Genomic DNA, 25707 nt, shown 5'->3' with positions numbered 1-25707 from the left:
TAGATCCGGCTTCCTGCTCCCTGGCCTGGGAAGGCAGCGGAAGAAGATCCAAATGCTCGGGCCCCTGCCACCCACATAGGAGACCCAGATGGAGTTCTTGGCTCCTCCCGGCTTCAGCCTGGCCCAGACCTGGCTGGTGCAGCCATCTGGGAGAGTGAACCAGTGGATGGAAGAAGATTTCTTCTGACCCTCCCTCTCTCTTTCTGTCACTCTGTCTTTCAAATCAATCAATCTTTTAAAAAAATCATATAGCAAGGAGGGAAAGTCAGGACACAAAAAAAACAAAATACACAGCAAGTAACCAGTTTTGGTTATAGGAAACAAAAAGGGGCCCTGGAGGCAAGACTCACTAACTGAGCCTCCCCAAACTGACCTTGGGTCTGGGCATCTCTTATAGTGATTGGCTCTAAAGGTCAGGTCACAGAATGTGTGCTGGACCTGTCTTAACTGCACGGCCACTCCACTCCCTGGGCTACTCTTTTGCCTGCTTCTTCCTTCTCTGGAAACTGAGTCCTGGGGAAGGGAAGGTGGTAGAGGCCTGGGGATGGTGGGCTGGGAGCCCCGCCCTGCCTCCCTTTCCCAGGGGAGGGCGGAGCCACGGGTCCGCAGAGCAGCTGCTATGCCCAGTCACTACTTAACCTCCTCTGCATCTGCCCCCGTGAGCGGCTGGAGCCATCGTCAGTCTCCAAGATCCCGGCGATCTTGTCCCCACTCTGAGGACCCTGGCCATCCCTGGGCCCCAACGCCCAGCTTCATTAGTAGCGAGTAGCTCTCCTTCACACTGTTAGTGGCCTCTGGCTCTGGCCAGCCATGGCTGGGTCAGCGCTCCAAGAGAGGTGAGGCGAGGCTGGGAGGGGTCACGCACATGGTTTATTTGGTTAGGAGAGGCGGTTGCGTTAGTGGAGGTGATTCCTTAGCAGCACCATTAGAGAAACTCAAGATTTGTGGAGCTCAACTCAACCTGGGCGCCCCCGCCCCCAGGGGCCACACCCTACAGAATCCTGGCTGGCCCAGGGCTGGGAGCAATCCCCTTCTACAAACCCAAAGTGGCTGATTGGCGTCTGGCCTGGCTGACTTCTCCTAGGTCTCAACTCCAAGGATAGAAGGCTCTCCTGACCCAGTGGGAGACTGTCCAAGGGGCACCCATTCCAGGCCTCACGGTTACTCTCTCGCTTCCAAAGAGACAGGCCTTCGTCCAGCCTCCCGGATGACTGTGCAACCACAGTGCACACCCAGGCTCTCGCGAGCACAGCCCCTCCTCTCCTGCCGTCCTCCCCCGGAAAGACAGACGCTCATTTTCCAACAAGAATATGGCGACAGGCTTGCTCCCCTACTGCCCCGGCCTCTAGTCTCCTCCGACCTCCCCCCTCCCGTCATCCCCACCGCCACATCCCCGTTAAAATGATTTCAAAAAGGTTTCATGAACTTGAGCTCAGTTGAAAGGTTAGGAAACTGGCAGGGATCCAAATCCATGCTATGCAGGTGATGGCGCTAATTTAATTTGCTTCTTGTGCCGTAATCTGGATAATCACTCAGTGGTTACTGGCAAAAATGTTTTCTTTTCACTAAAAGATGGCATCTGGCTGTTTGCTTGCACCCCATTGACTGAGCTGCCAGTGAGCTCCGGGCTGCTGAGGTGGCCCAGTGACCCGCAGGTGGGTGCATGTCATGACCAAAAGCCAGTATCTGCCGCCAGGCACGCAAGATCTCCTTCCAGTTTCCCACGCTTTTGATTGCATTTCAAGACAGAAAGATGAGGGATATGCGAGATACAGAAAAGGAATCAAAAGAACCCAATCATGAGAGAAAAATAAAAAGAGAGTGGGGGCAGTGAGAATGGTGGGGGATCATGATTAAAAGCCGGAGGAAGGGGTGAGAAATGAAAAGACTGGATTTGTTTTGGCCCCCACCCCTTCACCCCGCGCAGAAGGCCAGAGAGAGGAGAGAGGGAATGTCGATGTGGCGAGACAGGGGCATGCGCGTCCATGTATGACCAGGGCACATACATGTACGGACAGGCCGGCAGGGCGGACACACATGGCAGAGACGGTAATACCTCAGGGCGGGATGGCAACGAAAGCACCTGCTCAATGGTATCCATTTGTAAAGGCCGTTGCAATCAAAGGTCCCTAAAATTGCACAATTGTTAAGGTCATCAGTGTGCTATCCATGGGAACAGATTGTCATTTTCTGGGAGAGGAAATGATCTGGAGGGCTAGTCTGTGGTTGCCAGCATGAATATGCAGCTCTGAGACCCTGCGGGTGCCACCGGGGGCTGGGGGCGGTACATCCCCTCAGCCCCCACCTTCCAGCCCCACCCCCTCCCCTCCCCCCAGCCTGCCTGCTTCTCCAGGGAAACCAAGAGCCAGTCTCGGAGGAGTGTATGGGTACGTGGTGGGAAAGGGGGGCTCGTGCCCAAAAATGAGGGGCACGGTTGCCCTGAGGGCAAAGATAAGGGTCTCTGTCCACGGTCTCAATGGCTCAGGCTGGGGAGAAGAAATCCAAGTGCAGACAAACCAGGGCGTACACTGTGGCACACAAGTCAGAAGACCCAGGTTTTCGAGAGCTAATGTTTCTGGACTCTGTGTTTCTGGACTCTGAAAATGGCAATTAATTGTGTCCTAAGGTGATGTAGCTCTCTGCTGAACCAACGCATTCTGGACTGGGGACGGCAGTGGGTCGGTGGGATCAGACTCATCGAACTCGAGTCATCTTGGCTTGCGGGTGGCACTGAACGAGGACCCAGACTGTAGAGGCCAGTGCTGGCAGCATTGCACTCAAGAGCGCGTGTGTGTGTGTGTGTGTGTGTGTGCATCAACACCAACAAGGCTGTGTGTACGGGGCTTCCGACGCCAGGGGGCACGAGTAGGGCCACCCTGGCGTCCCAGAAGTCTGCACATGCTTTGTTCTCCCCAGGGCAGGGCTCATCTCTGCCTCCCCAAAATGGAGTCCCAGGGAGATGTGACCACGGGCGGCAAACACTCCCATCTCAGCTCAACACCCAGCTGCCTCCAAAATGGTGTGGCTGGCCAGGGCAGAGGCTAGCTGGTTTTCTGTTTCCAAAACGGAAGGGGCAGCGAGCGAGTGGGCTCAGGCATGTTCATGCTCACACACACTGGGAGGAGAGGAACAATACAATCTGAAAACAGCATGCAAATCTGTTAAGCAAATCTCCATTGCCTGGATTAGTCAGATTATAGAACCACAGAGCATTACAAATGTCCAATGCATCTGGCCTGCAGGGGGCGCAGCTAAAGAACTGAGTGGGAACTTATTTGGAACCTGGGCACTGTAAGAAACATTAGCAGAGGGGACCACCTGGGAGGGGGCACGCACCCCACAACACCTCCCGGGCACCGGGGCTGCCACGGGACGGGGGCTGCTGCCTTGTGGTGGGGCGGTGGCACTTCCCAGCCCATGTGACCATCTTTAGAAAGTGGGCATCAGGAACTGCGGCCTCCTGTGGACCTCCTACGCGCCGGCAGGTGGCACGGACGGCTCCCCTGAATTCTCACCCACTCCTTTGAGGAAGGCATTCTGCAGCTGGGCAAAGGTTATGTAAGTGGCTCCAGGCCGCCCGGACCGGAGGGGATGGAGTGGTGACGTGAACCTGAACTGCCCTTGCTCCTTCCGCTCCATCACGACCACACAGGAGGTGCTCCAGACGGAGCGGCTTCAGCCCTCGCAGCTGGCATGACGCGGGAGGGGGCTCGCGGTCCTTGCCCCCACCCCCGGCCCCGATTCTGGGTTTTGCTGGCACAGCCTCCCCAAGGGCCCCAAGGAGTGGGGCAGGAAGTGGGAGGCAGGAGGGCCGGGGAGGCAGGTACTTACAGCAATGCCGTGGCCGAAGCCGGAGCCCGGCTGAGGGCTGGCCGCGCTTATGTAATTCCCCACTCCGGAGTCCTGGCTGGCAGGGCCGTAGAGATCGGCGACCGGTCCTGGGCTGTTGGCCCCCGGGAAGCCTCCGGGCCGCGCCGGGTTGGAGCCTGCCGGGGAAGCGGGCGCGCCAAAATTCGGTTGAGCACTGTAGCTATTCAGGACTGGTGTGCAGAGAATAGAGCTGGGTATGAGGCCAGAAGCCAGGCATGCACCGGTCAATACAAGCCAAACACTCGAGAAAAACAGCTGAGGCCCAACTTCTAACACTCAACCAAGGCCATGCGAAAACATCAGCAGGGACTCAGAAGACTCAGCCCAGGCTACGACTAAGAAGCTCGGAGCTCCGAAAATAGAGAAGAGGAAAACAATCATTCAACACACTACGTAACCAACCGGAGGTGCTGTACTGCCCACCGAATTATCACAATAGAAATAGAGAGATATATGGAAGAGAGAGAGACTTGTTTCCACATCTGAACTGATGCTCATGCAGTCTTCTATCTGGGCACGCTGAGACAGCATTCACATCCCATGCAAACTACAAAGGAACTAGTTTTAGACTACACATTGTGTTAATATTGATATTAAAATGTGATAGGAAACAAAGCAATTTGTGTCCAGGAAAAAAAATATTTGGGGAGGGGATTTTTGATTTTTTTTTAGTGTGTATGTTGTACTTTTTTTTTCTTTTTTGTTTTGGATCCATTAAATGATAAATTTTTTTTTTTCAAAGTAAATCTATTTTGTATCGCCCCTCCCCCCGCCCCACTGGCTACTCCCTCCCTCCCACCCGGCCCATGTCCATCCCTGCATGAAAGCCGTCGACGCTGGCGTGGCCGTGGTCGGAGGATGGGAGATGTCATGAGAGGCTGGGCATCTGAACACAACAGTAATGATGGCGGCGGAGGGGTTCCTTCGGGGGTGGGGGGTGGAGAGCAGGGGATGGAGTGGGGGGTGGGGATGGAAGACCTACGGCTGGGCAAGGCTTGGGGGGGAGCCAGGGGTCCTACAGGCACCCACACACTCACCTCCTGCAGCAGAAGGAAAGGGGGTTTAACCTTTTTATTTCCTTTTGTTAAAAAAAAAAAAAAAAAAAAGACAAGAAGCATCAATGCAGAGTACCGGACGGGTCGACTCAGAGAGAGAGCGCAGCTGACGGCAGCGCCTGCTTCGCCGCTGTGCCCCAGGGAGAAGGCTCCGAATGCACCTGGGGCATCCAGGGAAGGGGGGCTGTGCTGGAGGAGGGGCCACAGCAGGTGACACTGCCTCTGGCCCCCCCCCAGCCTCCCCAGGCCCCTCGCTCCCTCCCCAGCGACTCCCTGTCTACCAGGCTAATTCTGTCTCACATTTACTGACCCCTTAATAGCTTGACCTTTATTTTCTTTCTCAAAATGGAAACAAAATTATTATTATTTTAATTGTAAAAGTCAGCTCCCCCAGATTTGTAAACATCAAGGCGAATCTGGGGCCGGCCACTTCTGGGCCCCACTGAACGGCAACTGGAGCAGCCGCTCCCCGCCGTGAGTGCTGCTTCCTTCTGTCTCCTTGGCACCTCCCCTCTGCCCTGGCACCAGCAGAGCTGGGTCACACCCACCGGGCACAGGCCCTCACTGAAGTGGCTTGGCTTCCACCCACCTGTCACAGGGGTGAGCAGAGACTGAAGATATGCTGGGGCCAGGCTGGCAGGAGACCGAGAGGGGACAGGAAGGCACAAAGGAGACCAAACCAAGCTGGGGCCGCAGAACACTGGAGACCGCTGCCTCCAGACGCCCTTGGGGCATAGAGCCCCAACGTGAGCCCCTTTGATGCTGACTCCGGCCAGTGGAGAGAGCAGGTTGAAGAGAGAAAAGAAATCACAGAAGCTGAGTGCCAGTGAACGCGTTATTTGGGACTGTGCCGGTGGACAAAAGGGATTTTTGAATATAGAAGATTGAACTTGCACATAACTCATGGAGGCCAACAGCAAGCGAGACGGTCAAAAGGCAGACTATTATCTTGCTCAAACACGCTTTCTTTTTGTGGTTCAGGAAAATGCAAAAGGCTCACACAGTGGACTCCTGGTTTACCCAGGCAGGTGGACACCTCCCTCTGCAAAGCACCCGGCTCTGTTCTAAGGTAACAGGGTAGGGTGGGGACAGGGAGCCACAGGGTAAGAGAGAGAAAAAGATTTTTTTGGGGGGGAGGGAGGCTTCTTTCTCTATTGGCCTGATATGGATGCAGGCAGACACTGGGCAGGCTCTCCTATCCAGGGGAGGGGAGAAGGCAGGTGTTGGTAGCAACTTCTTCTAGCAGAAGAGCCAGAGGCAGCGGCCTCGCAGACAGGACGTGGAGCACCCACTGAAAGATGCCGTGCAGAAATGAGTGTTCCACCCATCCCTGGCAGCCTCCGCCGTTCCTCTGTGCAGAGGCAGGAGCAACTCCACAGCAAGCAGCGCTCCTTCGGCCTCTGTCACCCTCCCTGCTCAGTCATCTGCCACCCAACGACATTAACATCACCACGGAGAAGGTACCCTGTTAGAACCCACACTTGCTCATCACACCTTGCAGCTACCCCCACCCTCCAACCCGGCCAGGGGCAGAACAGTGGGTTTCCGGGTCCCCACTAGAGGGCGCACTCTGCAGACAATAAATACCCAGTTCCCACTGGGACCCCTTCTCTAGGTTTCTGGTAGTGGAACCTGCACTACCCGGGGTTGCGACACAGCGGCGTGAGGGCCTCTATGCCCCACAGTCCACACTGGCCTCTGTCTCCTTGAGCAGAAGACCCAGGCCGCTCCAGAACACACGCTCCAGGCTTGGGATCACACCCCCTGAAAGCTGCGTGGGACTGGAAGGAGAGCCACACCCTGGCTGCATAGGAGGGAGAGGGTCTGGCTCCTGGCAGGAACTTGTCAGCAGCTGTTGGTGGCAGTGGGAAGGCACCAGGGGCACACTGACCACCTTTGTGGTGGAAGTCAGCGTAGCTCCACGTCCTGAATAGGGACTGGACATTCAGTAGGGAGAGAGGGTGCTCATCTGAGGATTCCCTCTGCCTCTAAGCGGCCTTGAGGAAGGAGGCAGGGGGTGGAGGAGCAGACCCCTGAGGTTCAGGCCCTGGCCCGAGGGCGTCTGTGGAAGCCACTTTCCAGTCAATGTTCAATAATCTGTCGGGAACCAAGGATAGCACTTTGCCCCAGACCGGAGACTCATTTTGAGGGGCCAGAAAGGGTCCCACACACCAGTACAGGGGTCAGGAAGAGGGCAGGGGACATCCCTGTTAATGGGCAAGGGCACCTTGTGCACTGCCCAGCTTGGGCGTGTGGTGTGCGTAGGGAGGGAAGAAATCTCACTGAATAGACCGTGCTGAGATTCTTAAAACTGGATGTTACGACTGCCATCCCTGAAGAGGACAATGTTGTGCAAACACCTTGGCAGCAGAAGCTGTGGCTTGGGGCAAGCCCTGTGCCAGGCTGGCAGTCTGGGGTTCACCATGGTGGGCAGGCTCACTCTGGGACCCGTCCATAGCAGTGGTTTAGTCCTGTGCAGGTTCCTCTTTAGCCCTCCCCCATCCCTGCATCCTCTGGGCCATCGCAGGCCAGGCAGAGCCTCAGGAAGGCAGCCACGGTGCAGACAAAGGGAGCACTGGACTTGGAGTCAGACGGCCTGAGTGTGGCCCCGGCCCTGCCCGTGCAGCCCAGCCCTCCGCAGTCCGGTCCTCGTTTGTGATGTGGGAGTGGCGCCTTCCTCAGCCAGCCTGACTCACCGGGCTGCTGTGAGCACAACAGGGTGCTCTGTAACTCGTCAGGGGTAAAGCAAATACCCCTTGTTTTGAAAGGGTTGTGAAGGTACAGCCCAAGGAGGCAAGTACCATATGCAGACTTCAGCAAATCTGACAGAGAGATGCAGCACATGCACACACATCAAAGGATCAGCTCATCTGTCTGGCGCCTTCCACCATCCCGCACCTGAAGAAAGGGCTGCTGGGAGTGGGGAGCAAGGACCCCAAACCTCACTGGAGGTGGCAGGAGGAGATGCTTGGGATAACAGCTGGAAGCACTGCAGGGGATCCAAGGAGGGACTTCCGGCCCATCAGAAGAGACCCTAATGGCTGACCTATCCCAGACTCCCTCAGGCAGAGATGAATGCTGCAGGCTTTGCACCTCACCTGCCAGGCCCGGGCTCGAGGCTCACGGGCACCTGTCCCTGCCTTTTCCGGGTTCTGAAACAAGCCAGGGGCACACCTGCTGCCTTGGGCGCCACCTGCCAGCAGCTCTGCTCATGAGGGCTCAGAAGTGGCCGCCGGGGGACTCAGTTACCAAGGGTGGGGCAATGGCAGGAGTCAGAGCAGCCTCACAGGTGATGCGGAAAACAGGCGTGGCTGCCTAGATACCTCGTGTGGTCCCTAAGCGATCCCACAGGACCGAAGGGCTGAAAGCCAGAGCCTGAGACCCTAGGGCCTCTGAAGAAACCAGAGAGAGGGACCGGTAACAAAATCCCTTCCACATGGCGAGCGGCAGCCCACATCTCTGGGACAAGCCAGGGGCCCCTCGAGTTCTAGCCTGAGACCCAGCTCTGATTTGGCGGAGCTCAGGTATACACTGGGCAAGGCCCGCACTCAAGACCCTTTCAAGCCTCTGCACTGGGGAACTCTGCCCGGGGTGGGCTGCATTTCCAGTGGGGGAGGGGGAGCTGGTGCACTCCCCGCCCTGCTGCTGGGGTTGGGGGAGTCCTCACCAAGGGCAGCCCAGAGGGAAGGCGCTGCCCAGACACAGCTAATCCCACTGTGCATTTCCGAGCCAGGTGGAAGGCAGTTTGGGCTGACTGGTATCGTGGCCCTGGTCCCCGACAGGGTGGGGACAGAGAGCAGGTGCGATCATGAGCCTGTGTGTGAGTCCCCAGGGGCAGAGGCTGTGTTAGCCATCACAGTGGGTTTTAGGGGGCTGCTGGAGGGCAGCGTCCCTCATCTCCACCTTCGGATCTTGCCTGTGTCCGGCTTCTGTCTGCCTTGACTAAACAACCCACACTAGCAGGGCTGTGTCTCCACCCTCAGCAAGGAAATCCTGGCAGGAGCTGTCAGGCTCCCACAGCCCCGGAGTTCCCACTCAGGCGGCACGCTCTCCTCCCTCTCCTCCCGGACCTCCCTCTCCTCCCGGACCGCAGACGTCCAGTGGGTGCTGGGCTGCCCGTCCATGCGGGAACCTGCACGGGGTCTTCTCTCCAGGTCCTTCCTGGGGACCAGGGGTGGGGCCCCCATGTGGCGGCTTCCTTACCGTGTCCCCTGAGGGTGGCACCCACTGAAGACGGGCGAAGAGGAAAGATCAACATGAAAAGATGAATCTGTTTCTGATAGTGGGAGGACCCGTGGTGGATCATCTCGCCCGACTGGAGCGGAGTGTGGTGGGGTGATACTCCAGAGTCTGCCCGGCAGGCTTTGCTCCTGGGACCCTAGATCAAGCTCCCCTCCAGACTACAGTCTGGGCTGAAGGTGGGTGAGATAGACATGGCCAGCAATTACACCCAGCCTGGGAAAACTGTAAGATGCTAAATTAAAATCCAATCAGTTCAGGGTCCCAGATGCAGGGACGATCAATTTTATACATGATATTATTGCTTAAAGCTCTACTGAAATTCAGGCTATTTCAGAAGGGAAGGGAGGCCGGCGCCGCGGCTCACTAGGCTAATCCTCCGCCTTGCGGCGCCGGCACACCGGGTTCTAGTCCCGGTTGCCCCTCGTCCAGGCCAGCTCTTTGCTGTGGCCTGGGAGTGCAGTGGAGGATGGCCCAGGTGCTTGGGCCCTGCACCCCATGGGAGACCAGGATAAGTACCTGGCTCCTGCCATCGGATCAGCGCGGTGCGCTGGCCGCAGCGTGCCGGCCGCGGCGGCCATTGGAGGGTGAACCAACGGCAAAGGAAGACCTTTCTCTCTGTCTCTCTCTCTCACTGTCCACTCTGCTTGTCAAAAATAAAAAAATAAATAAATAAAAAAAAGGGAAGGGGACCAACGGTGTAAAACTGGGGGAAGACTGAGAGAGTAGCAGGAGGGGCTGGCATTGTAGCCAAATGGGTTAAGCCACTGCCTGTGATGCAGGCATCCCATGTGGGCGCTGGTTCGAGTCCTGGCTTCCACTTTTGATCCAGCTCCCTGCTAATGCACCTGGGAAAGCAGAGGAAGATGGCGGAAGACCATAGGGCCCTGCACCCATGTGGGAGACCCAGACAGAGTTCTAAGGTCTTGGCTTTGGTCTGGCCCAGCTCAAACCAAGTGAACCAGCGGATAGACAATCTCTTTCTCTCTCCCTCCAACTTTACTTTTCAAATAAATAAATGAATATTTATAACGAGAGGCAGAGAGAGCAACAGGAAGGTAGTTCCTTTTCATTCTGTCCACCTACCACAAGAGGCAACACAGAGAGGCAAACACTCAGCCGGGTATCAGTGCTGAGCCCGTCCCGACGGGCACACAGCACAGGTAGTGAATGCAAGTCCTCTCACGACGGTCTTATGCTAAGACGACAGTTTCTGCTTGTTCTCTCAACACTTGACCTGCTCCAGACACTGCAGTTAGCGTGGGCGTCTCCAGGAGGAGACTGAGGGGCATAAGACACCGAGACCTGGGGCCAGGTGGGCAGCAGGGTCTAACTTCCGGCCTCAAGAGAGGATGTCAGTATTTGCTGGCTCCAAACCCCTCACGTAACTGGGCAGTGGTGAAGCAGAGGGATCTCACTTGATCAGACAAAGCCTCAACGTCCCAGCGGGACCCCTCGGAGGAAGGCGTGGTGGCCAGGACGATGTCCTTTCGGCCTTGATGTATATCAGTCCCGCCCCAGCTCCATGAGAGTGCCTCAAGCCACAGAGGCCCAGGCCATGCAGGGAGGGTGGGAGGGGGAGGATGGGAACCAGGGGCTGACTGACCGCTGCTCGCGGTACAAACTCTGGGGACGGAGGAGCCGTGAGTGGATCTGAGCCTGCTGGCCAAAGAAAGCAGGCTCTTGTTAGGAGGGCAACGAGGGAACTCGTTAGGGCCAAGGTTGGGTTCCAAGTTCTCCAGGGGCCTCAAGGGACCAAGCTTGTTTGCATGTTTCCAGGTAGGGAGAGGAGAAGGGCCCCGGGGAGGGCCAGGCCATGATGCAGGCACGAGGGTCCTGCTTGGTGACTGGGCGGGCTCTGAGTTCCTGGTCTCTCCCCAGCAGCCTTCGCCCTGAGCCTCTGCAGGCTCTGGCAGACGAGGGGGAAGCCAGCCCAGAGACGGATGTTTACGGCTTGGCTGAGGCAGGCGGCGCTGTAACACTAACATCCTGCGGCCTCATCCCCAGGTTACCTCAGCTTCAGGCTCCAGGCACACACAGGATGGAACTCGCAAGAACAGACAAGGAGCTCCTCCAGGAACCACAGCACCCAGGAAATGCTGCACTGAGCCACCCAGCAGCTGTGCCCACAGCCCTGGGGGGATACCAGGCTCTCTGCTCCTCTCAGGCCAAGGGAGCAGACAGGGAGCATGCTGCCCAGCAAGTGCTCCCTCCTCCCTCTTGACAAACAGTTCGGTGGTGCCAAGTCACTTCCGGTTTAATTCCCAGAGTGTCTCTTGCTTGTTTTGGTCTAGTGGCTGCCTTTGTCAGTGAGGCACATCCCCCTCTCTCTTCTCACAGAAGAAACCAGTCTTGCCCCAGCCCTCTCTCATGCAGCCAGGCTTCTGTGTGCACCCTCCCTCCCTCCCTCCCCTGCACCCTGAAAGCCACATCCCTACCCACCCCCAGCCACAGTGCTCAGATCTTTGCTGGTGTCTGGGGATTCTTCCCGTTGCCTGCCCAATGTATGTTTTCTGCACTACAAACTACTATGAAAACACTATGATGGGGACTAGTGCTGTGGCATAGAGGGTAAAGCCACTGTCTGCAGTGCCAGCATCCAGGTGCTGGTTCGAGTCCCGGCTGCTCCACTTTCGATCCAGCTCTCTGCTATGGCCTGGGAAAGCAGTAGAAGATGGCCCGTCCTTTGGGCCCCTGCACCCACGTGGGAGACCCAGAAGAAGCTCCTGGCTTCAGATTAGTGCAGCTCTGGCCACTGGGGCCATTAGGGGAGTGAATCAGTAGATGGAAGACTTCTCTTTCTCTCTCTCTGCCTCTCTGTAACTCTGCCTTTCAAATAAATAAATCTTAAAACAAACAAACAAACAAAAAACCTCACTATTATATCCAAGGCCAGCCTAATGGCACAATGAAAAGCTATGGAAGAATTACCCTGTCCCTGTGAGGATGGGTGAGGCGGAGGGAAGCCTCATACTGGTGGGAACAGAGAGCTTGGGAGGCGAGAGCCAACCAGACAGGAAGCACACATCCTAGGAGCTGTGGCTTCGGAGGGGACACCCACTTCCTGAGCAGCTGCCACACTGCAAGGTGCGCCGGCAGGTGTTTCACATCATCGTGTCTCATGTGACCAACAACTTGCAGGATTGGCTTTATGACCTGCATTACAGGTGAGGAAGTCAAGGGCTCAGTGTCAGCCAGTGTCCCATGACAGAAGCCAGCTCCAGCTTGAAGGCACGATTTCTAAACTGCATTACGCTGCTCTGGCCCAGTTTAAAAGATGTCCCTTGCTTTCTCTCCAGCAGGGGCGTGACCCCAGTAATTCTGCAAAGCAGTGTACTGTCTCCTGGGATGTGGTGTGGCACCCAGAAGAGAGGCAGTACTCTGTCTCGTGTGGCAGGCACAGCCTGACCCCAGGGAGCAAGTCCTTGGCCAAGCCTGGGCCCTCACTGGGACCCGGACCCAGCGGGACGTCAAGAGGGCTGACCTAAGTCTCAAAAGCCCCCTCGCGCGGGGGGCGTCCTGTGGGGAGCCGGGACGCCAGAGACGGACTGAATGGCACTGCCTGCCCACTCACATCCAGCAGCCAGCGGGTGGGTGGGAGGATGCCTGAGGGGCAGCCGCTTGAGGACCCGTACAAAAGCCTTTCCACTCGAGCAGGCTGTCTTTAACGATTACAAAGGCACAGAAGTTTAATCCATTTTTGATGTAAGTGCTAATAGCTCCGTGTCCTTGAAGTTCAAAGCGGGCGCATACATGTCACTAATTAGCCAAGCACACAGCCATTCAGCTCCCTCTCATGTTTCTAATTAGGTCTTTAATAACAAACAAACTCCGACCTCACCAAAAGGCCCTCATTCGTCAGACAGTCCAGGAGTGTGGCTGCTTCCCTGCCTGTGTCTGCTCTAGGCTGCTGGGTCCATGTGTGTGCTCGTTAACCTCAGCCCGGACAGGCCTGTCCTCCAGGGAGGCAGGACGTTCACTCTGGGAGGACAAAGACCCCTTAGCCAGCCCTGGAGGGCGGCCCTCCTGACCATGCTGAGAGGACCTGAGGCTGGCAGGAGACTGCCCTCAGGCTAGAGACCCCAGAGTGAACCCAGAGATGGTCCACAGGTGCATCAAGAGCCTGGCAGTACCTGAGCCCACGGGGACACGCTGGACTCGCCTGGGGCCCGCCCACCTTGCCACACGCTGCTTTGATGGGGCTGCTGTGAGGCCGGCCGCTGGGATGTCTAAGAACTCCCCAGGTGATTCTAACAGGCAGCCAAGCTCAAGACCCACGGGGCTGGCCCCACGCTCAGATCAGCTACTATTAATAACACCATCCTCACAGAAAGCCAAACCGCACACGAGGCTGGAAATCTGACAGTAGGTTTTTAAAATGATACACAATTCTGTAATTATTTCTGCTCCTTCCATTGCCTTCACGCATTAAACAGTGCATCCCCATCAGGATTCCTATCAGTGGGAAGGCCCTGGCTTTCTTGCCACCTGCTCCTTGCAGATTTTCGGGTGTTGTCAGTCACTGCTTTCCCCGTCCAAGGACAGGCCGTGGCGCGCCTTGGACGCACGGCAAGAAGCGAGCCAGGCAGGGGTCTCCTCCCACACGGGTCCACGTTTCCTAGTTTTGCTGCTGTCCTTTGGGTCTTTTCTCCCTGGGGCCAGCACCTCTCTGAGGCCGACTGCTGGGCGTCCTGGGTCCCGGAGCCTGCAAGGCTCAGCCTCTCCACCGGGCGGGGGCCGGGAAGCCGGTCCTCTCCGGGTTCCAGGAGAACCGGGGAAGTGTGCGCGCCTTTCCCTGCCACAGGCACGCGGGTCCGCAGTAATTGTTTACCACACACCTGGACAGACCGTTTTATTAATATTAAGTAACCGGGAACAAAGGGCTCCTTTATTTTTAGCTTTCTCTAATTGTGTAGTAATTACTTATCTACAAAACAAATGAGCCCCAGCTCGCTGTTGCCATGGTACCGGGAGGCCAGCCTCCCTGAAGAGGGATTGGCTAAGGAACTCGAGGCTTCGGCCCACGGCCCCGCCTCCCCCTCCGCCAATGGCCCAAAGCAAAGCCCCAGCAACCGGGCAGCCAATCATCTCCCAGAGGCCGGGCTGGGCCGCGCTTCCCAGCGACCTTCCAGACGCGGCCCTAGCAGCACACAGGAAGAGACGTTGACTCACCCCTTCGGAGACCCGCTGCCTCCCCACCGACACCCTCCCCAGCTCTGTTGCCGGGCGTCTTTGGGGCAGTGCCTAACCTCCTTCAGCCTTGTTTCCACCGAAGGTTCCTTTCAAATAACTCCCTTTCCTCCGACCCCGCCTCTTCTGGGCCTCCTTTGTCTTGCCAGTGGTCAGAATGGCTTCAGGGACTACAAGTCATATGAGCAATGTTTGTCAAAGCCGGCAGTACCGTGAGGTAAAGGCAGAAGCAGGTGCACCCAACCCTGTGCGGCCTCCCGGGGCCACTGGTTAAGGATCTGGGGTGTTCTCCTCCCGGAAGGCTATCAAGAATTGAGTTGAGGGGGCTGAACTGACAGTCTGGGTGGGAACCACGGGGCATCTGCTGACAGGTGGACAGCTAGACAAGGACACAACCCTAGGACACTGCAGATGAGCTGCCATCCTTTCTAAGCCACAGCTTTCAACTCCTGAGAATGGGAATAACAGCGTCTGCTAGCAAGGGTGATGAGACTTCAGTGGGCTAAGGCAGGTGGAGTTGGCACAGCATCTGGCTTACTCATAGAGGTGAGCTAGTATTATTAAAGCCTTTTTGTCATCATTATTTGTATTAAAATTGGGAAGGGTCTCCAGCATTCTGTCAACTATATCTAAGGCATCCTTCCTTTAAGGGAGCTCCCAGGTGGGTGTGAATTTTGAGATGCACAGGGGCACACTCATCCTCAGGCCATCCTGTGGCCAGCCTAATTCCCAAAGCCAATCACAGCAGTTGGGAAAGCACTATTTGGTCACCTCCTGTACTGCAGGAGCCCAAGCTGGAAAGAGGAAGCCTCTTTTTTTTTTTTTTTTTAATTAATATTAACAAGCTTGCAGGACAAAGGGTCCCTGTATTTTCCAGCTGTCTTGTTGCAAAGTGCTTATCCACCTGCATTAAGTGTGAGGATGGGGTTGAGGCTGCCTCTGGAGGACTGGTGGCTTGTGTTGTTGGGGAAGGCAGGTACCACCCGAGATACATGCAAATATATTCCACAAACTCATACATAAGTTTGCCTTTCACTCAGGACCCAGCACAAGGGAAGGGCGCGCAGGAAGGTTATTCGGGTGTGGCTCCCTGGCAGGAAGAGCTAGGTTTTAAGGGAGGGAGCAAAGACAAAGAAGGGGAGAAATGGATTAGCAGAAAGGAGCTGGGCAGTGGCCACCCCAAGGGCAAAGGAATGGGAACCGGGCCGGCGCCGCGGCTCACTTGACTAATCCTCTGCCTGCGGCGCCGGAACCCTGGGTTCTAGTCCCGATTGGGGTGCCAGATTCTGTCCCGGTTGCTCCTCTTCCAGTCCAGCTCTCTGCTGTGGCCTGGGAGTGCAGTGGAGGATGGACCAAGTCCTTGGGCCCTGCACCCGCATGGGAGACCAGGAGAAGCACCTGGTTCCTGGCTTCGGATCGGTGCAGCGTGCCGGCCGTAGCGGCCATTTGGGGGGTGAACCAACGGAAAAGGAAGACCTTTCTCTCTGTCTCTCTCTCTCACTGTCTAACTCTGCCTGTCAAAAAAAAAAAAAAAAAAAAAAAAAAAAAAAAAAAAAAAAAGGAATGGGAACCAGCCACCTCCAGCAGGCGGTGAACAAGGGAGAGTTAGGAATCTAAGGTGGAGTCCCTGTCTCAGGGTCCCTCCTGTGCCTGCCTTCTCCACGCCTCAGTGCCCCCCACCCCTTGCTCCAGGTCATAAACTCAGGGCCATGGTGCCTCCGAGGGGCCACGGCCAGGTGTCCCTGCCATGAGGATACGAAGTTGCCTCACCCCCCGACATGGACCTGGCTCCCAAGGTCTCCCCGAGTTCTGTCCATCTCCAGCTCTCAAGCCTACCCCCAACAGCCCAGCACACGGCACCCTACTCCTAGTCCCCCAGTGCCGCCGTCTTGCCACCTCCACTGAGCTTCCCTGTTGGCTGAGCGTGCTCTGAGCACGCGAGAATGCACACTTCCTAGAGGCGAGCTCTTCCGTGGACTGCCTGCTTCATCCTCCTCAGGAGAGTGGGAGCTGGTGGAAGGCAAGGCCCGTGACACTGAATTCTGCATCCCTTCCCTTCCCTCGAGGCTGAGCCAGAGTCAACCATCTAACAAGTAAGAGCAAAAGGACCCCCCTGCTTACTGGGCAGCCACCTACCCACGTAGAGCAGGTGCTTATGACAGACATGAATTATGCATAACTTCTCCACCTGCCTCCAGTGCTCCCTCTGTCTATAATCCACTCCGGACAGCCTATCAAAGTTTGCCTAACATGCAAGTCTGATATCACTTCCTGGTTGCAGGCCTCTCCACGGCTCCTGGCTGCCGTGTGAATCCAGGCCCTTTAGCATGGTACCAAGGAACCCCTGCTCTTGCTCTGCCCGGCTCTCTGGCTCCAGCTGCTTTCTCTTCCCCATTGTATTTTATTCTCCTGCAAGAATGAACCGTCTGCAGGGCTTCGCATTCATTCTACTGTTCTGGGCTCTGGTGGCTTTGCACGCGCTATTCTCCTTGGCCCCGTGGGAGCTCCCGTTTGTCACTCCCCTGTGAAGCCTTCCCTGGCTTCCTAAAGCCAGTCACGCCCTCCTCTGTGCTATGGCATCGTACTGCCATTACTCCTGGTCTCCATGCTAGGCCGTGAGGTCCTGGAGGGCACAACCAGTGCTCGGAATGCTGCACTGAACTTTCAGGGCTGCGGTGGGAAGCTGCCAGTCCTCTCTGCCTCTCTCCCTCTTACCAGCACCCGTGTGTTCTTTGGGAATCCGACCTTCTACCTGCTATAAGAACCAGTGGGTTTAGAGGGGAGTTGGGGCCCATCCTCAGGGACTGGGTCATGTAGCCGAGGCTTTGGCCAAGCAGCAGAAGCTCTGGACTTTGGCTAGAATTTCAGAGCACTTGACCTGCCTCCTCTTCTAGACAGGATGGTGTGATGCTAGAAACTACTGTGGCCATTTTGCCACCATGAGGAAAGACAATACTGAAATGAGACAGAAGGCAGAGCTAAGACAACTGTAGAAAAAGAGCCCTGAGCAACCTGCACATGAAGCCCGCCTGTCTGTGGAGCTTCCAGGATGTCAGCCCACAAATGCTGTTGTAACACTGACCTGTGCTGAGCTGGGTTTTCTGATGCAGTTAAAAACACCCTTGACTCAGGCCTAGTTCAGCATTTGCCATGATGATCACTTCTGTTACAGACTTAATACATATTTATCAAATGAAACTCTATGCACATCTGCACCCCAGTTCTGGAATATATGTAGCCAAGATCAGACCGTTTGGTCCCAGGCTGGAGACGGAGGCTGCCCAAGCACCCCTCGCCCCCCAACACACACTCATCTCCCATTCCTGCTTGTGCTGGGCCTCCTTTGTGGACAGGCAGGGCTCCTCTGCAGGGCAACCGGAAGGAGGCCACAGACCTGGGTTTAAGCCCAGGACTCCTCTCCCTTGACCAAAGCTGTGCTCCCCAGGTAACCAAGTCTGGGACTGGCTAATTCATGGAACCGTTCTGTAGCCACGTCTTCTCAGGAAAGCAAACCCACAGGTAAAACCAAGGCACAGACATCTTCCTTCCTGCCTGTTCTCATGGGGTAGCCGCGGCAACAGACGTGACAGTGTCCCACAACGGCCAAAGCCCTGCAGAAGTGGAAGGAAGCATAACACACTCGGGCACGATTCAGCTTTTGGGGCCTCTCGGACCCTGCCATGCCCCCACCCAGCCCAGGGTGCAGGGAGCGGGTATCCCGGCCCCTCTCTGCTGTGATCACCAGGCTCGGTGAGCTAGCAAGGGCACTGCCACACTTCCCACACTTATTCCAGATGGCTGGGCCTGGGCTCCTGAGCCAGCAGGAGAGCGAGGGCCAGCGGGTTCGGGGAACAGGCAGGGATGTGTCAGCCACTGAAAATCATTCCACTGATTTAAAAGACCATTAACATTCCCCGACTCCATTCACTTTAGGATTAACTTATACTTAGGTCTGGGCTTCAAGGCGAGTCACTAATTTCACTAGAGTTGATTTATTAAGTGCACAGTATTTCTATTACAAAATTATTGATTGGAGCTGATGTATTTTATCCTCAACAGGGCTGGTCCGAAAGCCCTTGGAAATGAATGGAGCTGAGGTCAGCAGTGGGCAGCTCCGCACATTATTGGAAATTCACTGGAGTCACTGAAATCCAAGGCTGGACTCCTCATGGGGAAAGCCCTGGCTCTCCCAGACATGAAACTTTCAGTGACAAAGTGGGAAACAGGGTGTCCATCCCCAGAACACAAGGCGGTGGCCCGAGAAGTGCACTCAGGTGATGGCAGCTGGTCCTACGCACTCATGGATTCGCTCTCCCTCTGGGTCTTCGTGCTGGCCCTATTCCGGGGCCACAGAGGTGGTTCTAACCTACTGAGAGGGTGTCCCCGTACCCTACAGAGATGGGCCACCTTGGGTGTACGGCCCCAGAGGCCCCGGCGGGGACAGAGCTGGCCATGCTGCCTTCCGTCCCCCCAACTCTCAATGAGGCCTTGCTGCTGGCGGTGCAGGAGTGCCAACTTCAGAAGCAGAAGCACACAGCGATCCACTCTCCTTTGGACAATGGAGCTGACGGTGGTCATTTTCAGGCGAGAACAACCAGGAAACAGGGACATTCAGGAGGCAGAACCACATGCTCAGACCGCTGTCAGACAAGCGTTGCCCTGCCTTTATACTACTTGGCGCCTGGCACAAGGCAAACCTTCAAGAGCTGCTTTTTGCAGGCAACCCCTGGGAACCCCAGAGCTTAGGCTGCGGGGACCTGGCTCCAGGATCCTTCCAGCTATTGGAAGAACAGGTGGGACGTCCTTACCCCTCCATGTCAACACGGCCCACAGGGCACAGGCTGGTGCTGGGAACACAGGACCATTTCGAAGTGGGCGGGAGGGGTGCGTTCGCCTCTTGAGACCTGTTCTTCCCCCCATGGCAGGTTCTGTAAACTGCGAATTCTACCCGTGGCTTGCATTTTCCTTTTGCTCGTTTCACCTGCCTCAGCTGGAGCGTGGAGGATTTCTAGCCGCAGAGCAGCAGAGCCAGACCGAGGATGTAGGCCGGGGGGAGGGGGTTTCCTGCTCCCCCTGCCTTCTGTTCCTATGCTCTTCTCCCCCTCCCCAGCCTCAGGTCAATGTGCAGCTTCTGCAGCCAGGGAGCCTGGCGGCTCCAGCCATTCCCTCCCCCCCCCCCCCCCCCCCCCGACGAAGGCCGAGCCAGAAGGACAGCTCCTCCCAGATTTCTTGGCCTGGGCCTGGGCGCCCTCATTCTGTCTAGTGGCAGGTGGCCCAGCTCCCGTCTGCCACCCACGGCCACAGCTTCTTTCTGTGGAGCTACCACTTGGCGCCATCACAGCACTTCTGTGGGGGGACTTCACAGACTCTCTGAGCTCTTCATCCGCTCGTCTCCCAACAACAGTGCACCCTAAGGGCTCAGGGCCGGCACCCACACCCTGACTTATAGAGTAGACCCCAGGAGGCAAGTTCTACTTCCCTTCGCATCAGTTTGCAAAGAACAGGGGCGTGTCCTAAAGCCCCCAGACTCCTCTGCCCCAGTCACGGGCTCAGCACCACAAATGAAGGGAAACCAGTATCCAAAGATGACTGACTGTACCTGCCCTTAGGCGAGGGCAAAGGCTGCAGGACTCACTGCTCCTCCCCCCTATAGGAAGCCTTTTTGGGGAGGTGGAGGTAAACTGAGTGGCCTCCCCCCTCCCCTGCTCGAAGCCTGCCCCTCCCTTCCCTCCCCATGAAGCTGGCCTGTCACCCATCTCCACACTAGGGCTGTCACCCCTCTCACCCCACCGGCCTCTTACTTCACCCACAGTAAGAACAGGCCACACCTGTCACCAGGACCAAGTGCACTTCCTGTCTGCAGAGCCAGGCTGAGCACAGCTCAATCCCTTCCTTACCAGGTCACACTTCCCCTCCACCCCAGGGGCAGATCTACACACAGGGCTGCCTGAGGGCTGACTGGCAGTACCCCAAGGGCTGGAGGGGCTTGCGGGGCCATGACCAGCAGCCTTCAGAGACAAGAAAAGATCCGCTCTGCTCAAGAACAGCGTGAGGAAGACGAAAACATGGGAGAGCTTTACGACTCCTTCCACTCCCGGTTCCATTCTTGGTCCCGCTAGCTGGACCCTGTCCACAGAGATCTTGGTGGAGGAGGCTCGCGCTGGGGGTGGTGACCCAGTTCTGGACTGGGGGAGCAGGGAGCGTGAGGGGAGGTGGTGGTGGCTGATGGCGAGAACATGGATCCAAGCCCCTTGGCGACGTGGACAAGATGGAGCCCCTTCTCTTCCTGGCCCCCGCCTCCCCTGCAGCCGGCCGTGCTGTGCCGAGCCGTTGGGAACCCTGTAATATCAACTCAACAATGCATGTTCTACAACTACTGCTACAGCTACCAGGACATCTACTACAGTGCATGCATTTAGTTCAGTCCCACAGATACATACACTCTAAGAACAGGCAGGGGAGGTGTGAAATGTTTTACTGGACAACAGGTGTTTTGGAGTTGTAACTAATAAAAAAAAATCGAAAACGAAAGTGTACAAAAAAAGACATTTCTCGAGAGTTGGATATGAGTTTGTTTCTTGAACTGTTTCATCTGAACAAGCAAAAACATGCAAACCAGCTGGTACTAACAGGAAGCTGGACACTGAGAGAGGATTAATAGGTGTGGACAAACCTTCCCGCTGAGCGTGCTCAGAAGAGTGTTTGAGAGGAGGTGTGCAGATCCTAGTGTAAGAGAGGCAGGAAAGTATGCCTCAGAGCCACTCTCACCGCAGCCCCAACCAAGCAAGAGAAAAGACAACAGAAACATGACTGCTCACACTCACCACACGTCGGGCGCTCACGAAACTAGACAGGAATAAAGCTGGCAAGTATAAAGAACAGTAAGGGGTCCTGGCTGGGGCCGGGGCCGGGCTGGGCAGGACGGGGCTGCCGGGGGCTGATCCATGGACCCGCTGGCAGCATCTCCCCGAAACACAACAGGCTGCGGATCTGAACCACTTCCCTCGCCAGTGGGGGTGGTGATGAGGGGTGTGGGGGAGACACCTCCCGAACTGGATTTAGGTTTTGGGGTAGGACATGATGGGGCCACTGGAACTGAATGAACACGATCAAAATAAACAAACAAACTCTCGACTGAGCACAAGAAAAGATGACATTTCAAACTACCAGGTGAAGGAAAAAGAAAAGTGACCACTGATAGTGAAGTTATCTAGGAGTCGGCCAGGACCTCCCGGTGGAGGGGGGGGGGGGGTCGCCTGAGCCCTGCTCTGCTCAGGTCCTGGGGGAGTTAGGAAAAGGGCAGGCTGGCCCAGAGGAGTGGGCCGAGGTGGGCGCAGAGCTCAAGGCCCCCGGACCTCCTACCCTGACACCGTAGCCTTGACGGATACAAGCTGTCATTCTAAGCGAAACTGAAGCTGCCTCCCACCCCACAGCCCTCAGCAGGTGCTACTTCACTTCTGGAAGTCGTCATGGAAGGGGGAGAAATAAAACCAAAATGATGGAGCTAGTCAAAAACGAGAGGCAAAAAGGAGGCCTTCTTGGAGGTCCCTAATCCCTAAGCCATGCCCGAGTGCCCTGAGGAACAGGGGCCATGCTGCCTGCTTGGGGTCACCTGACAGGTGCATCATGGTACCAGACTCAAGGCGGGATTCAACAGACTCCAGCAGCTGAGGCTGCTTGTCAGGAGGCTGGAGGAGCACCCTTATCCCTGGGGAGAGGAGAGGTGGGTGGGGTGGGGCTGCTGGGGCTGGTGCCCCGACCCATGCACAATGGGCCCTCTTGGTTCCCAGCCAAGAGCTCCTGCTTCTGAGGGCCCGCCCCAGGCAGATGACTGGCCAACCCATCAGGCTTGGAGTCTAGATGGCTTTCCAGAGGGAGGGAGGTGACAGTCCCCCTACCTGTCCAGGTCCAAAAGTGGGGCCAGGGTCCCTAATCTACCTGTGGGCTGGTGTCTTCCAGCCCAGGTGGTGCTCTGACCTCCGTGGGTTCCATCTAGTTACCGCCTCACACCCGTGCACCCCAGGCAGCCCAGGGGTGGGCACCTCGGAGATGAGGATTTACTCCTTGCACTGGCCCAGGCTGGTGTAGGGCAGGTGGTCGAGAAGCACACTCCTGAATACGATTCACTAACAGTGCAGCAATGAGCATGGCTGACCTAGGATGGCCTGGGGGAGATGTCGCTCCCGATGGAGATGGCTACAAATAAAACACCACTGAGCCTGGAAAAAAAATGCGTGGCTGGAGATGACCTTGCGGGTTAGGAGTTAGGGGGGAGGGTGGGATTCCCGTCCGACTTGGGGGAGGGGTCTGTGAGAGGGCAGGGGTGGCAGGGTGCGGAGACCGCTCTCCGACTGGCAAAGAACCCCATGCTGCCCTTTAAACTTGCCATGAAGTCAAGGAGAACGGGGTGGGTGGGGAGAAAGGCAGGGTTAATTTCGGGTTAAAGTTTAGTTTCATAATCCAAGTTACAAAAAGAGAGGAACTGAACGGAGAAAACCACAACCAGCAACACTCAAAAATCTCAAAGGTTTTTTTTTTTTTTTTTTTTTTGGTTTCTTTGAAATCTTTCCCCCACCCCCACCCAGACCCTCCCCCACTCCCCTCTATCCCCAACCCAGGCACAGATAGGGCTGAGGAGGCTTTTTTGTCTTGATACCAAAAAGCACTCAAGATAAAAACAAATCAAACGGAACAGGGAGACACGAGGCAGCTGTGCACCTGCGCCCAGGGCCCGGGGGCGGGGGGATGGGGTGGCTGAGGGACACTGGCCAGAGAGCAGGTGGGACAGCTGGAGACTGCCATGGCGGGTGAAGCCTAGGACACGTCTGCCTGGAGTCCGCCCGCCTGCCAGTTCTCTGGCGAACTGCCCCCCAGCAGCCCCCAGGAATCCCCTGACCCCTCCAAATACAACCCCAGGGGATGGTCAGGGGAGGGGGTCCTTTGTAGCTCCGAGGCAGTGCCAGTTTGCATGGAACGGATTTTTGACTGACGTTTTCTAATGGGCCTCACCGTGCCAGGTGCTCTCCACCAAGGGCTCAGCTCCCTGACATATGCTCTCCGGGCCTCTGATGCTCCACTTCCTGGTGCCCTCACCAGACCCCCGCCCGGCCCCACCCTCCTCAGAGCCCCGCTCCATCCCACTAAGCGCCTCCCGGGGTGCTCCAGGCCCTGCCCACGGGGTGTGGGACACAGGTGCAAGCCAAGGCTGCTGAGCTGAGGGCAGAGTGGGCTGGGGAGGCTCCCGGCGCCCTCTGGGAGGACAGACGGACCGCAGGGACCTGCCCCAGTCCTGGCGCAGCCCCACCACGCTGCCGAGAGCCCCCGTGTTATCTGGGGGGGCTGCGGCCTCTAAGAGGTTCTACTGGAGGCAGAAGGCCTGGGGCGACCTCTGGGAGGGAAAGCCCGAGCCCGGTGGCCGAGGCAGCCCAGGAGCCTCACTCACACACTAGGAGGCAGCAGGACCAGGGTTGCCCCACCTGGCCTGCAAGGGCCCTGAGGTTCAGCCGATCAGCAAGGCCACCTGCCAAGGGCAGCAGGGGCTGAGGGGACACCCTCACTCCTCCCCCAGCTGGGTTAGAGCCCGAGGAAGGGAATCTAAGGAACCAGCAAAAGCCAGGGAGGCGAATGACCCCTGGTGTGCAGGTCGGGGTGGGGGAGGTCCACAGTCAAAACCTGAGTTTTCTCCTTCTGGGGGCCACCCTCCCCGCCCCCCGCCCGGGCTGTGGTGAGAGGAGTGTTGGACAGAGGCAGCCACACAGACCCACAGCGCCTTTATCTTGCCCCGCACACTGGGCATGCCTGGGAGCCGCCTGTCCCATACACCTCCCTACCTGATCCGCGGGCCGCTGCCACTGCTGCCGCCGCCACTGGTCCGTAGGCCGCCGCCGGGAAGCCTGTGGAGAGAGGGGGGTTGGCAGTCAGGAGGGGGCCCTGCGGGGCCTGTGTCCCGGGCCCCACAGCCCCACCCCTCCACACACAGGACAGGCGTGGGGGAGGGACCTGCACGGCAGCCTGGGGATGGGGGTGAGGAGGCGTGGACCTGCGGCGTTTAGGCTTCTGGAAGGCACAGCATGGTTAGGTGAGCCTGTCACCCCAGACACTGGCCCTAAGAGACCCTCAGAAACCACTGGAGAGTATGAAGGGCATCTTCCCCGAGGCCCAGGGCTGTGCCGACCCCGCACTGACGGACGCGTGGTGGCTCCCAGGGGGCTGTGGCGACAACAGGGCCACGCATGGCTGGGCTGGCCAGCGGCGGCTCCTTCCTTGCAGGGGGTCTGGGCTGTGTGCTCAGCCATGGCCACAGGCGGGAGGCAGCAGGCACGGCCTCCTGACAGAATGGGCACTCGGCCGGGACACGGCTCACCTCCAGCTCTCCTCCACGCCTCTGCACTTGAGACTTGTCAAAACTTCCCGACAGCAGCTCACTAGTCCTCAGTCTGAGTGTGTGTGCGTGAGTGTGTGTGTGTCTGTGTGTGTGTGTATCCCAGGGGACTGTGTACAGTGTACACCTGTGGAGCCGGAGTGGGGAGCAGTAGGGGGCTGCAGGGCTGGGTGTGGGGTAAGCCCCGCAGCATTGTTGGATCTGTACCCTGACTTCCTCCAGCAATTATGGGGACTCAGATGTGGCTCCTCTGCCTGAAGCCCCCAGCCCAGAGGAAGCTGGTATTGGAGGGTCTCCAGGGGGTCTCTGGGGTCCTTCTTCATCAAGGCTGTGCCCTCTGAAAACGCTCTGGACAGTAAGGCTGTCCCCATAACAGACCAAGGGGGCCAAGGGGACCAAGTGCCTGCCGGCCTCTGGGCTTCTGGCCACCAGCAGGTGCACACAGAGGCACATGCTGAGACACACACACACAACCATTCTCTGCCTTCCAGGCACACTTGGAGGCCTGACTGCAAGACCCCTTGACAATGACTGTGGCTTTAAGGATGTGTCAGAAGCCAGCCGCAAACTTTACAAGCAGCCCCACCAGAGCTGCTCAATGCCAGGCACTGAGCCTTCCAGACCGGGGGTGGGGGTGGAGTGGGGGGTTTCTCCGAGACACGAGGGAGGAAGACATGCACTGTGAGGGCAGGGAGCAGAGGAGGAAGGAGAGAGAGTTCCCCCAGACAGAGCGAACTAGAAGCCCACTACATTCTAAGCCTATGGGCCTAGCTACACGGTACTACTGAAGGGAGAGTTGAACGGAACAAAGCTACTCTAGAAGGTCAGCTAGGCTACTGAAAACGGCAACGAGAGAGACATACTTGCATTTAAATATGGTAATAGGGCTGTTGGAGGGGGAAAAAGAAAGATCCAGGTGAAATAAATGCACGCGGTTGTCCCTGGCTGCCGCGGGCAGGGGTCTCCCAGCTC

General features: G+C 57.1%; 1 protein-coding gene across 22 annotated transcripts in view; it reads right to left on the bottom strand.

Moving 5' to 3' along the window:
* Positions 1 to 25707, bottom strand: part of MSI2 (musashi RNA binding protein 2) — a 397399-nt gene that overhangs the window by 5745 nt on the left and 365947 nt on the right. For 9 of the 22 annotated variants that reach the window (XM_051824831.2, XM_051824827.2, XM_051824843.2 and 6 more), the window contains 3 exons: positions 25599 to 25622; positions 24185 to 24247; positions 3832 to 4040 (listed from right to left, as the gene is read on the bottom strand). In XM_051824831.2, the coding sequence (XP_051680791.1) occupies positions 3832 to 4040; positions 24185 to 24247; positions 25599 to 25622 (296 nt within the window). Of the gene's footprint in view, positions 1 to 2056; positions 2130 to 3831; positions 4041 to 24184; positions 24248 to 25598; positions 25623 to 25707 lie in introns of all 22 variants that reach the window. The other 13 variants (XM_051824830.2, XM_051824832.2, XM_051824837.2 and 10 more) reach the window with 9 other exon arrangements.

Source organism: Oryctolagus cuniculus, chromosome 17 (genome assembly GCF_964237555.1).
Source record: "Oryctolagus cuniculus chromosome 17, mOryCun1.1, whole genome shotgun sequence".
In the NCBI taxonomy this organism is placed as follows: Eukaryota; Metazoa; Chordata; class Mammalia; order Lagomorpha; family Leporidae; genus Oryctolagus; species Oryctolagus cuniculus.
The sequence above is the reverse complement of the archived record's forward strand: the minus strand, read 5'-3'. Positions and strand labels throughout refer to the sequence as shown.